The 16,342-nt window shown below is 36.9% G+C and overlaps 1 protein-coding gene across 10 annotated transcripts in view; it reads right to left on the bottom strand.

The window, feature by feature from the left end:
* Positions 1 to 16,342, bottom strand: part of CTNND2 (catenin delta 2) — a 667,938-nt gene that overhangs the window by 62,232 nt on the left and 589,364 nt on the right. For all 10 annotated transcript variants that reach the window (XM_072924313.1, XM_072924314.1, XM_072924306.1 and 7 more), the window contains one exon: positions 10,562 to 10,712. In XM_072924313.1, coding sequence (XP_072780414.1) covers positions 10,562 to 10,712 — 151 coding nt within the window. The remainder of the gene's footprint in view (positions 1 to 10,561; positions 10,713 to 16,342) is intronic.

Raw genomic sequence — 16,342 nt, 5'->3', positions numbered from 1 at the left:
CAGACTGTTAGCAATTACTTAACAGCTGAGCCCACAAATACAAGCAATTTTGAAATTCATTGTTGTTTCTTCCCCTACATATTGATCAAGGTTTATAAACCACCAGCAACAAGGTAGGTTTTATTTCCATTTCTCTTTGTAAGGTAGGGCTTGTCAATCTACTGACAATTCTCAAAATGATCTCTTTAAAAGTGTTGATCTCATTATGTTTGTTTAAAATCATCATTTTGGAATATTGGAGCAATTCTATCAATTATCTAGTTCCTTTTATTAAAAAATAAAAGCCTTCAATTTTACGTGCTAACAAAATGCTGTTTTCTTTTGTCTTGACCTGGTTTTTCAAACTGCACTACTCATATTATATATCTTTACAAAAAACATGGATTTAAGCATTACTGCATCTTAATGCTGTCTTACGTAAATTCCTGAAGTCCAATCCATCATTATAAATTACCATACATTCTACATATATAAAATTACTAACTCTAGGGAGTAGTCATTGAATCTTTTTCATGCTCACACAACCTCTTGCATAACACAGCCACAAGAGGAAGCAAAAGGAAAATGGAAAACACAGTAACACTGAAGATTGTATCAGTAATACCAGATTTCAAGTAATTTTATAGAGATGCAATGGAGAGATCAATGGGACTTTGAAGCTGATTCTGAAGGTTCTCTAGGCTTTCCTTGGGAGGAAAAATACATTTCTTGACTTTTGTTTAATTGAGCCCATTGAGATATTAAGTAGCAGTATCACAGTCTTACCTTATGGAATTATGATAACAAGGCCCCTCAGCAAATTGACTATTCCCTCACTTATCTCAGATGATGAGAATTTGTTATCCTTTTAATATTTTGTAAGTGTGTATTAAAAAACTGCTGCTGTTCAATCCCATTAGTTACAAGCATGAAACAGCAGATTTTGATTTTTTAAAATACTGCTTGTTAAGTTGGGGTGGAAGTGGGTTTTTTCTGAAACATTTAACCAATAAAAAAAACAAGAGCCCATAAATGACCAGAAACTAAGACATAGTGACAGTGCTTCCAGCCAGTCCCAGCCAGCACCTTTTGAGAAGCACTACATGTGCATAAAGGTACAATATTCATAGGAAACACAAGCATTCATTTGCAAAGGCTGCAGCAAAAGACCATTATTCTACTTTCTGTAATTAAGAGGATATTGGAAGTTTTTACTAGTGTTATCTGAAACAAGGGCCTTTAACACCAAAACCTGTAATAAATGATGGAAACAACCATGGTATAACTTGGTTCTTACAAGCAGAAAAATCCTACATCAAAGTACTTAATGAAGGTCAATTAAACTATCAGAAACAGAAGCCTCAACAAGTATCGTGACTGACTGCCTTTTTTATATCTGTCAAAGACTAAACCAACACATGTACATAGGTATTTTGGCACACAGTGCATATAAGCCAACAAAGAACAACCATCACCTTCTGCCCCTACTGGGCAAGTGCTAAGAATCTGGAATATTGTGTAAGCATCTAATGGTCAGGAATACAAAGAGTAAAAATTAACTGCACTGAGATTTAGTTAAAATGTCCATTGTAAGAACTCAGACATTCACAATCTTTCCTAATTCTGCATTCTTTGAACACTAACTTTCTGGTATCTTCTACCTTTGCAGTCCTAGGTTCAGTCAAGGACAGAGTTAATTTTTCGTAGTAGCTTAGATGGGGCAGAGCCTGGAGCTGTGTGGGTGTGGCCAAGATATGGCGCTATTAGATACTATCACTGTATTGGGCTTGAGGGAAAAAGAAAGCATGGACATGGACAGTCTGTCCACTGTTTTGTTCACTGTCCTGGTTGGAGAGCAATTTTTGCCTGTATGACATCTGCTTTTTATATAAATTCTGTATCTTTTTGTTATCAACTTTGTTGTTCCTGTTACTGTCCATCTTCTTATCTCATTGTGGTTTCCAGTAAATTGCTCTTAGCTTGGTAGGTCTGCCATTTGTCTCTCACTGGAGGGGATGGGGACAGGGAAGCAGCTTGTGGATTTTCACTTTAGTGAGAGCACTAAATTAAGGAATACCATTTCTAAAGCCGGACAGCCACATTTTTATCCACTGAAAATGAGACTTTTTATGGTGCATTTTTTTATCTAATAGATGATGACAAACATACGGGTTGCATATTTGCAGGTATTTTATTTCTGTGTTAGCCTACAATTAGTCCTCCTGTGCAAGGACATAGCTTAGGTCCCTGCAATCAGAATTTTCTATCAGCGTTACCTTTGTAAATGGTGTTCGGGTTTTGTCCTTAACATTTTTCCTTTTCAAGCACTCTTAAAACAAGAAGAAAACAACTTTGGGGACACTAAAACAGAAGTGGAAGTATCTCTCAGAAGCCACAAGAGGTGAGAGGAACATTCTGTACTGTTCACTTCACCTGCTAACATCTAACTTGGGAACTAGGACTGAATCACATTTTGCAGGAAAAACGACACTAATTTAGTGAGTGCAAAGATGCAGATGCACAGAGAAAATTACTGTTATATGATTGAAAGCCATCTGTAGGTAGTTTAAATTTAATCAATACACATTCATCCTTCCTTTTCTTACTGGTTTAAATTTTTTTCCATTTCTCAGATCTACCTTCAACATCTTTTAAAACTACACTGCACCTGACCCATTCTCAGGGTCTTCACACGTGAGAAGAAAACGACATTCCTTTATCAAATGCTAATTTCTGCCATGTTCTACTCTCTTGCACTGATATGTGTCATGAATGGGAATTTGATTTTCTTCAAATAAAAGGGTTTTTAGTAAAAAATGCCATATATGCCACTTTTATAATTTAAAAGTCAATTAAGGTGGTATGTATTTCAGGGAAAAACACTATTTTGAATCTTACAGAGAATAAAACTAGCTTGCTGTTTCATCAATTGAAGTTGATACAGAATAGGATGGAAACATGTTTTGATACAATTATCTGTTACTGTAAGGCTGTCACAAAACTTGGATTTTCAAAATTGCTTTCCATTCTCATGGATTTAAAAGTGCTTTTAAAATTACTTTGGCAGTTTCTGAAATTTACATTTCTACTTTGTATATTTCATGTGACTAAATTATACGCACTTTTTAGATCAGAACTCCAAATTTTCAAAAGGTAAGTGGCACTTCTCAGCATGAACATACTGAAAAATAGAGACAAAAATTAATATTAAATTGTTTGAAATATCCATCTTCTGAGTGAGAAAAGCAGATATAGTTACAGTTTAGTTGCTTGCTACCTTGTGCAGAAGAACAGAAATCGTTTACCTCAAACAAAATGTAAGGTGCAGGTCAGGGCACTTTCTTATGTGTGAAATGCACATCAGTGAAGTGAAAAGGCACATCCCTTGGCTGTTTTTGGAGGTGGTAAGTGTTTTTGGCAGTCACACTTAATCTAGGCTTTCTCATGCCACCTCTACCAGATTTTGCAACTTTTATGACTTGCACTCAGAATTCAATATTAAGTAATACTGAATGCGGATACAAAATGATAAAACCTGTAATAAAGACTTCAAGGTTTATAAACCTTAAAGCACTATATGGCATCATTTAACATTACCATCATCATCTAGAGAAGCTGTCATGGTGCAATAAGGGAGATGATACTCTTGATTCCAGCACTTAAAATAGAAATACAGGCATTTTACAGGCATTTCCCCACAGTTTATTCTATTAGAAAGAATAGCTGACCTATGATTGAGTTGTGGTCACAATTTGTGAAGCATCTTAATCTTACTGTGACGGACATAAAATGATTCTTTTACTTCGCATTACAAGGAAAAATGATTTGTGAAAGTAGTATCCCCCATTTTTCTAGATTTGAACCTGCATGCAGTTATTTCTGCTGTTTTGGGTGACAATAAAAATTGTAGAGCTTTTCCACTAATTGCCCTTGACGAGCCTAATGCCCTAATTAAAGGGGAGCAGGACATTGCTTGGTCTGTTATTACCAGAACAACTTCTGATGAGATGCTACTTCCCTATCTTCAGTTACACTAAAGTTGGCCACTGGCCACTTCTCTAGGTTCTCACAGAGGACACATTAGACTGTGAGATCAAACATTTTATGTGATAGAGATAAGAGGGATGAACACCTACAGGTGCCATTTTCTTTCTACTGTTCAGAAGCCCAGCTGACTACTTGAAATACCATTTTTTACAGATATTTCATAGAAGAGAAAAATCCCTCCAAATTCAAGTAGGTGTACTTAGGCAATAGGAAAGTTCAGATGCAGAAGAGTTGATCTAATCCTGAAAGGGCTTGATCTTGAATTTGATACTAAAAAAAACTAATTCAGCTTTACCAATGCTAGTTTTCCTCCTAAATCTCTTCATGTGAGAGTGTTATTTAATAAGAAATGACTGAGGTTGAAAACCTTTTCTGAAAACCTTTTCTAATCTTCATAACTACCAGGTCTACTTGTCAGAAATATATTTGAGGAAACATAGAGCAAAAAGCAACATGCAAGTGGCTAAGGCACTTGAAAAGTCAACATCTCCTTGACACAAGGCCTTTACATCACAATGAAAAACTACTTAACATTTAAATATTTATCAGGTTAAATTCTCAGCTAACTTATTTATACAACACTAGAAACCAGGGAGTCCAGATGTTGCTAAACAGGTGGCATGAAACATAATATGTTTTATTATTATTAATAGTTTAATTACTCCTTTACTAAGTTAACTAGCATCTTTTTCTTCATTGATGCAGAGTAAGGAGCACCAGTTATTAATGTATGACAATACATTTAATCTTGTAAATCAACTTCCTCAACTTCTTGATGACAGGCTGCTCTCATTCAGGTATCTGTTTATTGCTTTGCCCAGATCAATTATCAAACATGAAAAATGAAGTGCAATAAAAACTGATACAAATTTAAAAATTGCAGGATATATTATGTCTTCACCTTCCTCTGAATGCATGCCTGATTAGTGCTTTCTGGAATCTTCTGCATTGCAAATTTATGTCAATTTAACATTCAAGTGACTAAGATACTTTATACGTCAATTAAAAATTCAATTAAAAAATTCAGTTTCTCTCATTGTCAGAAGATGCATGTGTGAGAAATTCAGAAATGCTCACATCTGAAAATAATAGAAAGCTGCACGTAGGCACTCTTAAGGGGGATGAAAGTTGCATGTTTGATTTAATCATCTCCTAACACATCGCCACATTCCCTGTGTTCATTACTAGGACTTAGCTGTTGTTCTTTCAACTACAAAATTGGAAACTCTTTTCATTTGGATTCATTACTAATTCTGAAACAAAATGCAACCATGCTCTAAGATAGGAGGATCCCATGTAGCTGTTAATACACCAGAAGAGCCATGTTCTGCTCTAAGAATGCAAATACTTGATTCTGATGCATTTTCAGTCTCACGGCTGAAAAGCAATCTTTCTAAACGTTGATAACACACTTTGAAATAACATACCTGACCTTTCTTTGAGTGCCAAGCTGGGCAAGGTGACCTTGTGATGTTCCTTCTAACATGAATTATTCTGCAAATTCATTAGAGTTGTGAACTCCTGATATATCATTCAGTCAAACTTTCTCAAGTTTAGCAGTAAAAATTTGAAACAAAACACCAGGCACTCAAACAGAGTCGCAGATTGTAAGACATACACTGACAAGTTACACACTTAGATGGTTTTCATCACTAAACGACAGTGATATGGTAATACAGGATAACTTCCATCTTATCACATTTTAGACAAAATAAGTCACTTTCTGTGAGTCTCTCAGTCACCTATGAAGGCATCCAATACAGGTATCTTATCTTAGACAATGAACTTCTAGACACCTAGCAGAAGTAAGCAGTTTCCTGTACCCATTAGGTAATAATTTAATTGATGTGCCACTGTTTAATTTTGCATGTATAACTGCATTACCGGCAGACAAACAGTGAAAAGAGGATAATTCAGCACTGACAAACAGTCTCCAACTCAGCAATGATTATTTAAAAATGACCCCCGCTACAGGCCCTGTTTTGAGACATAATTCAAAACCTTGTGAAAGCAGAAGAAATCATACCACTAACTTTACTAATCTGAATCAAGTGTTTACAATGATAGCTACAACAAGAATGTTTTAATTATTACAATGCTTCAATTTATCCCATCAAACTCCATAGAATCTAGAGCCCTGAACAGATGCCTGGATTCTCTAAACATTTGAAGGGCACAGATATGCAAGGACTTCTTTTCTACAGTACAAGAAATCAACAACCTTTAAGTGGAACTGTCCTCCTTTTTTCCAAGGTTGAGTGATTAAAATACTACCAGTCTCTAAAAAAGGGAAAAAAAATTAACTACAAAAGTGAAGACCAAGAGGCTAAGAGAAAGAATAGTGGTGCTTTTCAATTACTAGTACAGTATTCCTCTTAATCAACACTGACCCAGAATGGCATTAGAAACTACTGTCAGAATAAAATGAAAATGACAGGAAGACTTAAAGCACAAAACTGTGCATTTAAGTTTTATACATTTTACCTCCAGCTCTGCTTTCTCTCCAAAGCGCGTACTCTGTGGGCTTACCACTGAAGAGTAGTAATACAAATTCTAAGTTTTCCTCCAAGCGGAAAAATCCTATATTACCCATATTTTGCCATACATGAATAGTGACAAATTTCTCATCTGGGGCAGCTAGAAAAATCAGCTCAACTTGTTTGAAAGACCACCTACTGCACTTTAAAATACCACAGCAATTGCCATTTAAAATAAAAGGTAAATGCTGTGCATACACAAGAACAAGGAAAATGCAGATTTTAGGGATCATCATTCTTCAAAAATTTCAGACAGGGCTGGTCTGTACCTGCTTGTTAAGGTAGAATAACAAGTCACATAATTTTCAATTAACTGTACAATGCATAATCTCTTTTGTTAAAGAGGTCATGGATAGCAGCAGAGAGGAAAATGCTGTCTGTCCTTCAGATAAAAGAAAGATGAATTTGGCTTGTTTGCCAGGACTGAATGGGGAATTCTGAATTGGAAACCTTCTCACATGCAGAGTGGGAAGAGGGAATAGCAAGAAGGGAGGCTGCTGCACCAGTGATGGCTGGGAGACTCCTAAGGACACAAGCGTACAGTGCAGGCTCAGGTAGCTCACAGAAAGTTCCCTAGAAGTCCAGAGGACTGCGTGGAAGGTGTTTGAACCAGAAATCCATTGAAGGTTGCTGGGACAGATTGCAAGGAAATAATTCATCCTGCAAAAAGATGCTGTTTAGAGGAGGTGGGTTTACATTCAAGCTTTTCTGTCCCATCCAGCTGATCCAAGTTTCTTCTGATTAAAGAAAAGAAACGGCATTGAGTTAGCTATTTCTGAACAAAATGTGACTTTAGAGAATGGAAGTTTGTAGGTACACTCACTGTAGGGAAGACAGTGGGACAGCTTTGGCGTGAGGTACTGGCCTGACTGGCACTGCCAGAAGCAAGAGGTCTGCAGGTAATCCTCAAGTTAAAAACTGCATTTCCAGGAGAAAAAGAGTGTCATATCCTCAAACTAAGACACCAGTATAGCCCTGAGGGACACAGAACAGTGGTTTTGTTATTCTACTTTCCCTTACTCTCCTTTTTCTTGAGTTAAATAGACAGATGAAGAAGAGGAAAAGAACATGAGGATGACATAACTGCACAAAGGTCATCAACACAGCTTTCAGGGGACCTGAGGGATAAAAGTGATTTTCTTTTGCTCACATGGAAGTCAAAAGCAACTAAAAGTGATTTTTGTCAACTCAGTGACATCTACTGGGGCTGGGGGGAGAAGCTAAGGGACCCATGGAGAAGTTTAGCAGAGACAGAACCTGCTTCAAGGAAGGAAAAGAAGACTTCCGAAATACTGAGCACATGAATAGAAGTGAAAAAATGCACCAGAGGGACACAGGGGTGCTCTGCAGCCTACATCACTGAAACCAAGGAAGAACAAAACAGGCAATATCAGCAGTGGATCTTTCTCTCAGCTGGGAAAGAGAAAAGGCTCATAAACCTTTCCCATGGGTGCTCTCTTGGGAAGCAACAAAGACTGTGTACTATTTTATGCAAACAAGGGTCCTGGAAGTCAAGTGAAAATGAATGTGGTCTAACCTGTGTCCAGGAATGCACCTGGGCAGTGTGTTCAAGGAGAGAAAACTGGGTGTTGCATTATATACTGCAGTACTAAGTAGACCAGATTTACCATGTTTTTGAGTGCAGTTTAATTTTAGGAAGGAGAAGGATGAATATGTCCGCCGTCGCGGCCAAGGGACACACGGCACATTGCAAAAGCAATGAAGAAGGAGAAAAAAGAAAGTCCTACTGAAGACATGGAGCATGCCTGAAATGAAACCCAGGAAGACCTCACTATAAATAAAGAAAATGTTGCTATGGGGATGGCTCAGATAAATTATAAGAGAAGCCTCACACCATCCTTTAGCAATATAACATCATAGTTGATGGATTTGTGTGAAAAACAAAACAGATTGGTCAATTCAATGAAGTCTAGTATGAAACTTCTGGCCATTGAGAAAAGGGTCTTTTTGTTTGTTTTTTAGCACAGACCAGGTGAGTCTGGAATTTAGCAAGCTTTCTAATATATTTTCCAGGTGCCTCAATACTGATTTATGGGCTGCTTGGCAGCAGTAGAATTAAATATATCATTCTCTGGCACATTTCTGCAAAAAAGTCAGCTGGGAATGGAATGACTGCGCCACTGCAAAGAAAGCTTTATAAAGGCTTTAAACACCCCCAACCAACTCAATTCTAGCTATGTAACTTTACTATATATACAGATGGAAAATTCTCCTTTAAAAAAAGGTTATTTTATGGGGAAAATTTCAGCTTGTGAGGCAGAGTGTGTCACCACAAGAACCTGATGCAAAAAAAATTCAGAAAGAGAAAAGATAAATAGCATGTTGATTTTGCCTAGGCAGAAGGATGTTTGAGAAACTACACAAGCTCCTTTTGAGGCTTCCTTTGCATAACAACAGCTACGGCATCCTGCAATACATATACAATACACAGGAGTGCAATATCACAAAAATGGATGGACTACAACATGAGTTGAAATCCTTGACCACTGCTGATGTTTAGCATTTCTAAAACTCAGCTCTATGATAGGCTCTATTTGCTAAAAAATATTAGAGAACAAGAGCAGTAATGACTGCTATTACTGTTCTTCGAAGTTCAATGATGACAAGCCAAAGAAGTGAACATACAAAGATCACAGCTAAAATGGTTCAAGAATTATAATCGTAACTCCCCTGTCATATTGGCATGTTTGGACTGTTTTAAAGATGCAACAAATTACTATTGCAATTTCTAAGTACAACTTCTCAGAATAACCCTACAAATAACATAAAGCAGAGCAGCATTCTACAACTTTTATTAGCTGGCTACATAAATAAACGCAATAGGCTGTTATATTAAACATACAGTTCCTACAATTGTTAAATTTATCTTTGCTTTTATGATGTGTTATTTAAGAATTTTTAAAAAACTATTAAAATGTTGAGGTTGTGAAAATTTACTATCCATAATTTTACCAGTATTTTGAATGGCATATCAGAGTAAGCTTAATTTTAAATGCATAGAGTTACATTCCTAAATGAAATTTGCAGATCTAGGAACATTAGTACAATGAGACACTCCTTCCAGTATGAGAGGACTTATTGTTTTGTTTTAACAAGCTGCACAGCACTGCTGTAAAGAAGCATTAACCCCAAGATAGCACTGGATGCAAATAATAAACATTATGATCATAGTATCTATTTATAAAATTCTGTAATTAAGAGCAGGGAAGAAATATGCTGTAATGATAACAAATTAACAAGTTAGGAAAAATTACAGAAAATATGCTCTTATTGTACAGAAGTAAAAATAATTTGGTTATGATTGTTGAAAGTGATTATTTTTCAGACAGAACATGAAAATAAAAGCTCAATGACCCACAGTGTTTGGATGAATTTCAGCTAAGAAAACCCACCAAACGCCTGAACAAAATAAAACCCCCATATGTGTGCTTACTGTACGATCAGAATTCAGGTGTAATAATGATTTACGTAAATTATTGTCCTTTTCCTTATCAGCGTATTTGTTTGTGAGCAAGAATCTCCCAGTTCTCTTGCTGGAGATACTAATCTGCCCACTAAATTCCTGTAACCTTCTTAAATTTTTTATGACTTGTTACTTCATGACTCCAAAGTTACTTGCAATAGGTAATCTGAGGATCAGGAGGAGTGTGCTCTGCTTAGATCCTTGATCTGGAAGATGCAAGTGCTACTGCCAGCCTAAGAATGAAACGCTAAAGGAGAACAAAGTATTGCTTTTGATACAGAGATTACAGCCTGGAAGATCAAGAAACATTGCATGATGTTTAATTAATTTAACAATTCCTTGATATATACTAGCAAGCTGTCACATAAAATCTGAATATGACATGCTAGAGAAAGAATTAAAGAAATTGTTCTAGAAACGTGAGAATAATTTTCATTGTGCTCATTGTGCTGCAAACTGGAAAAAGAAATCCCCAGATCCACAGTATATATATAACTGTTTGGAAAGAACATACCTATTAACTCTTTATTTCTGACATCTAAGGCCATGTTTCGTAAAGCTGTAGCAACTGCACATACCACCCGGTCATTGTCTATCCGGAGCAGCTCCACCAGGATGGGCAATCCTTTCTCTTTGCGAACGGCAGCACGGATGTACACTGACCACTGCGAAGACACAGGGGAGACAGAGTGGGAACAAAGTGAGGAATCCACCACAGGCAGTGAGGCACCTGGGGTCACAACAGAGTAAGGGCTAACAGAAGCATCTGCATGGAAAACTCAAAGGAGTGAAAATAATTGCATTGATGATGCTAGGCAACCACTTGATTTTGCAATCAGCACTCCGTTTTATTTATGGTGACAGAGAAATTAAATGATGAATTGACTTCTCTCCCAGCACCTGGTTACATTTTCAGGGCCCAAGTCTGCAGACAACTTACTTTTCACCAGCATTTTGTATGCAACATCTAACAATGCTTGTTTACTGCTAAACTAACAATATTTGTTTTACAAAATACATATCACAAAGCAAGTTCAAGAGGTCTGAGTATTCTTTATTGTTTGCATAAGAATTATTCAGTCTACAAACGTGAAAACACTATTATAATTTCTCCTGTGATTGTTAACTTGTTCAGAAGGAAAACTGAGGATAATTACATGCCTGGTTTTGGCAGCTGTAGTGATCTAACTGGAATACTACTGTACATTGAAGTGTTAGCCATTCCCTCAAGAGTTGACCTGAGGGCAGTGTGTGCCTGTGTTGTGCCTGGCTGCAGGTATCACATGGCTGCAGGATAAAGCCAGTGGCTGATTTTAGCAGAGAAGCATGTAGATATCTCCCACTTGATATTTGGTCATGACACCACTGGCACAGCCTTGTCTTTGTATCAAAGAGAGCAGTATGTTCTCATGTAAACATCCTTTTTATTTGACAGCAGAAATGATGAATGGAGTTGTTTACTTCTAAAAAACCCTTTAGGAGCTCTAAAGATTATGATGCCAGTGAACAAGGGATCTGTGCAGTGTGCTGCACAACTTGGGGTTCCCAGCTCATAAAGGGGTGAAAGATGAGCTATACCACCCTGTTTTCCACTCTGCTGCTATGTCCAGCAGCTGTAAAACATGTAAACAGGACAGCAGCTGTGACCTTGTGGGTTTAAAGTATAGGGGTACTGCCAAAGTTAAGTCGTTTGGACACCTGTGGATGTACAGATCTCCTCAGCACAGCCCACTTCAAAACAAGCCATCCACAGGCACACATTCCTTTCACTTCATGATCTCTTCTCTGCAATATTCATAAAGTTCACATTCATGCTTCTTGTAATGACAGTTGAAAGGAAATTATTGAAGCAGAATGTCTCCTTCCTTTCAGCAGCGCCGTGGATCATAGACCTTATCTTGCCATTGTACCTGGAAGGTGAAGACAAGTTCTGGAAGGCCTTTGCTTTTGAAATATTTCAAATATTTCAGAAACTAGGATGGTAAGTCTTAGGATCTTCAGATCTAGATGGCTCTTTTCTTTTGACAAAGACATCCCACTGTAAAGAATAATTACATTCACTGTCAGCAGACCATGCTTAACCCCTGCATATGGCCTCTACTTACTGCAGCTGAGCACACTTTAAAAGCATCTTTATATAAGATACACACCCTTTATAAGTTTATATAAAATACATGTCCTGAATAGCAAAAAAAAGAATATACATTTATGACAAAAACAGTAGATGTGGAGATATACAAGAACTACAGTGCTGCAATGTCTGTAGAGAAAATTATTTTCAGATGATATGATTCTGGGGAAATTGGGAAAAAGGAAAACAAACCAGAATTTAAAGAGTATTTTTAAATTAATTTGCCTCCATAGTAACTATGCATAACAAAAGCCAATTGGCTGGACTTTGCTGAAGATGAAAGTGATAACAGTTAAGATAAGCTTTCTAGTCAGTTAAGTTGGACAAGGGGTTCTCAGCTTCCCTGAGCATCATAATGTGTCAAGACATAAATGTGCTGACATTTTGTGCTGCAAAGCAAACAGCTTAGGAGAAATAAGCAGGACTCTTTGTTGATCTTACTCTATGCTCTCTCCTCCAGTGTCTTCTCTAGAACCAGTGTATAGGATGATCATCAGATAAAGACCTAAAACAGATCTGAAGGCTCAATGAGTTTAACAGGAAGTATTTTGTGAAAAAGTTTCTTTCCTATACATTAATTTTAATGGGATAGTAAATATAAAAGATGCTATGGAAACAACAAATGGATATTTCTAACCTTCCTGGCTTAATAAATATTTATTTACCTGCCAGTTAGATGCATTCTCACCTGCAGCTAGGAAATGAGCAATACCTGCTTGCACTTAAAAAATGCTGTATTTTGTACATCTCTCCCAGGGGAAGCATCTGTTGTGTCTGCTGTGATTACAAGGTGACTGCCAGTGTGAGAGTTCAAGACAACAGTGAGAATATTTTGAGAAAGAAGTGAGCCTGTGTGGTTGAGATGAGAGTTCAGGCTAGTTGAGAGCATTCTGAAAGATGCTGTTGTTCATTGAAGAAGTACATCACAGATGTAGCATCTCCAGAATGGGACATATAGGGAACCAGTGGGAGTTTTGAGAGAAAAAAAACTTACCTATGTCGATTCAATGCCAAGGAAAATAAAAAATAATCCTTTAGATTATTCTCTATATTTTAAAAACCTCCATACTAAAACCTCAGTAAACAGTTTTCCTTTGATTTTTTTTAGTCACCTACCAAGAAAAAGCATAACCACTTGTTTCATAAAGCCAGGTTTACAACAGACTTCTTGGGATGTAGTATTTTCATAATCCATTCCAACACAAAATTTTAATAGGAACAAATTAAGGAATGTTTTGCTTTTAAGCCTAGGGAGAGCAGGAGACATTGTAGGAGAAACACTGAAGTAACTCAGTATGAAAAAAAAGAGAAAATATAAACCTCCTTACTAAAAAAATGACATGCAAGCCTTCAGGATTTCTAATGAACCAATTAATTTGATTACAACAGTAAAAAAGAGCTCCAGAGCTTTCAAAGGGCAAATATCCAGATATAATGTTTTACAGATGCATATATGCACACATACATATAAAACAATGGGAGGAGGACTACAGAAAATTTACGTAAGAAACCTCTCCTCTCCCCTGTGTACTCCTCTCCTTCCCAAGCTTGTCTTTTTTCCAGAGGATGAAATCCACTTTGGGAAAAGTTCACAGACTCCTCAATGTATGATTTGCTATCTTTTCATCTGCTGTTTCAAGTCATGAACCTTAGACAGAAAGAGAGAAATGCTTTTAATTGTTTCAAGGGTCTCTGGAGAACTTTCCATGTGGAAACTGGTATGAACTGTCTGGTTCTCTTTCCTTAAGCTGCCAATTAGGATAAGTCTCTGCAAGAAATTACACTGTGCTGTGCGGATTTCAGGAAAGCTCTAATTGAGGTGCCTCAAAAGGCTATTTCTTTCTTGCAGAGAATGGAAAAATTGATTTAGCCTTGTGTATACTGACGATCCTTCCATTTGCATAAAGCCGTAGTGCAGTGGCTGCATTTCCACATTGTGAGTCAATTGCTAATATGAGCTCAGAGAAGTATAAAAGGGAAGAGATGAAAAATCATAAAAAAAGAAAAGAGACAAAGGGTTTGTTGTGTATCAGTAAGCAAATGAGGCACTCTGATAATACGCTTAATCATACCGTTACTGCACAAATCAGTGGCAGTGTCAACGATCAAACAGCTGTTCAGTTTTTAAAGCAAAAGCATTCCTGTGGGAACAGCAAACACTTCAGCAGGAACAAGCACTAGAAAATAAAATAAAATCATTGTTGCTGCATCAGGTTACCAGAGACAAGCACAGGAGCAAGAGTCTGTGCATGAATAAATGCACTTTACCAATAATGGAATTTGGGGGCTATAACTACTACACATCACTTTGAAGGTACACAGTAGAGCTCTATGTCCACTTTCATTAGTAGCACCCTTTTAATTTTCATCACAGTAATTATGTAGAAAAATAGAGTAAACCTGCAAATTATTTTTTTGTTTGTCAGATACCGTCTGCACAAGTGAATGCCTCTAGGGATTTAAGATTGTATTAGGCTGAAATTCAAGAAAAGAATAATTACTCTAGATAAAACTCATTTATATTTTTCAGAAAAATTGAAAAGCACTTATTCACTTAACTCCTTTAACTCCTTTTGATGTTTGATATAGTTTTCTTTATTTCCCTGTGAAGCAGCAACACAGGAGACCAAACTGAACAATGAAGAAATTTCCATCATAAAATGATAAAGAAAAAAACCTACCAAAATCAATTCCCCCCTAAAATGCAAGAAATACCAACAACTGTATGCACTTGACATTTTGAATGGGTTCACTTTCCTGCCATTGACATCAGTGTTCCCAAAGTATCTGCAGAATATTTTGTTCTGTACTTCAGCTTTGACTAGAATTTGGATTGTACTGGTACATTTCAACACTGGACCCAAAAGACTGTTGAGTTACTGAATACTAAAGGGAACTACTGATACGCAGATTACAACAGGAAAGCTAAATCAGGGGAGCAGGATGACAAAGCAAACTAAATTATTCAGCAAACTAGAGGACCAGGAAGATTAGAGGGACTTGAGGTCTGCTAGGAAAGGCTTAGAAAGAGTCCATGCTAACAGCAGTAAAATAGCAGACCATGAAAGAGAACTGCATGTTTAATAATCAAAGATCAGTGAGCAATTAAAGATTAACACTCCTCTCTGTCTGATCAGACTCAAAGTAATATACCTATCAAGAAAACAAGAAAATACTTTTATATTTGAAAATTACAGAGCTACTTTACTCAAATAACTCTATTGGGATCCCTAAGAAGTCACATGACGTGACAGAGAGCAAGGCTCTGAAATCTGTGTTAACTTTCTGCAGTTTCTGAAGAGAGCAGAAAGAAACATCCCATGGATTTTCTGACCCCTGATTGCAGTGTTCTGTTCTCAGAAATGATCCTATCTGGTATACTACCAGCAAGTTCTTTATATCTTTGGGCAAGAGAAGAGTATTAACTGGTTACTCCTCTCTTGCTCCACAACCTTAGTCAAGCTTAAAGAGAAAGGAAAAAAAATCCAGTGAGTAAAGATACAAAGTTAAATAAATAAACAAGATAAAATAAAACAGTGTTAACAGATGTTATCTTAAACAGGAATGCAAAACTGGTAAGGAACTGCCCTTGCACCTCATCATTCTTGGTTCTGCAGTAGAAGCAGGTATCATGTTTCCAAAATGATCAGAGAACTTTTACGATTAGTTTTCCAAACATTGTAACTAACATAATTTAAAAAGAAAAGATTTGGGACAAAAGTGGGAAGTTCTCACAGGAAGAAAACTGTTTATAATAAGGGATTACCTTGAACATGAAGCCACTATGAACTACTGTGCTCCCATTCTGCACACAGATATGGCCATGCTAATTTCCTCATGATGTCTGTGATAAAAGTGTTTGCAGCAGCAGGTCTTGCTTTTTAAATATCGTCCTGTTCCTTCAATTTTGTCTTCTGTCCTCTAGACCTCCCTTTAAGAATTGATACTGCCTCATTTATGAGGTGTTTCTACCCAGGTAAGGACTCCTGACAGAACAAAGCATTGCTGTTGACTTTGTTGATTACACAGTATGTTATAAGTGGTCTTCTGCACTCCATCACATAAAGAGTCATAATACTACTATTCTGGAGAAAATGAAAGCAAGCCTTTTCACTGTAATCCAAGAAAACTTTCTCCTGGAACAGTCTGATGAAACTGCAAAGG

The sequence above is a fragment of the Taeniopygia guttata genome, chromosome 2 (genome assembly GCF_048771995.1).
Source record: "Taeniopygia guttata chromosome 2, bTaeGut7.mat, whole genome shotgun sequence".
NCBI lineage: Eukaryota > Metazoa > Chordata > Aves > Passeriformes > Estrildidae > Taeniopygia > Taeniopygia guttata.
Note: the sequence above shows the minus strand (reverse complement) of the source record. Positions and strands in the feature narration are given on the sequence as shown.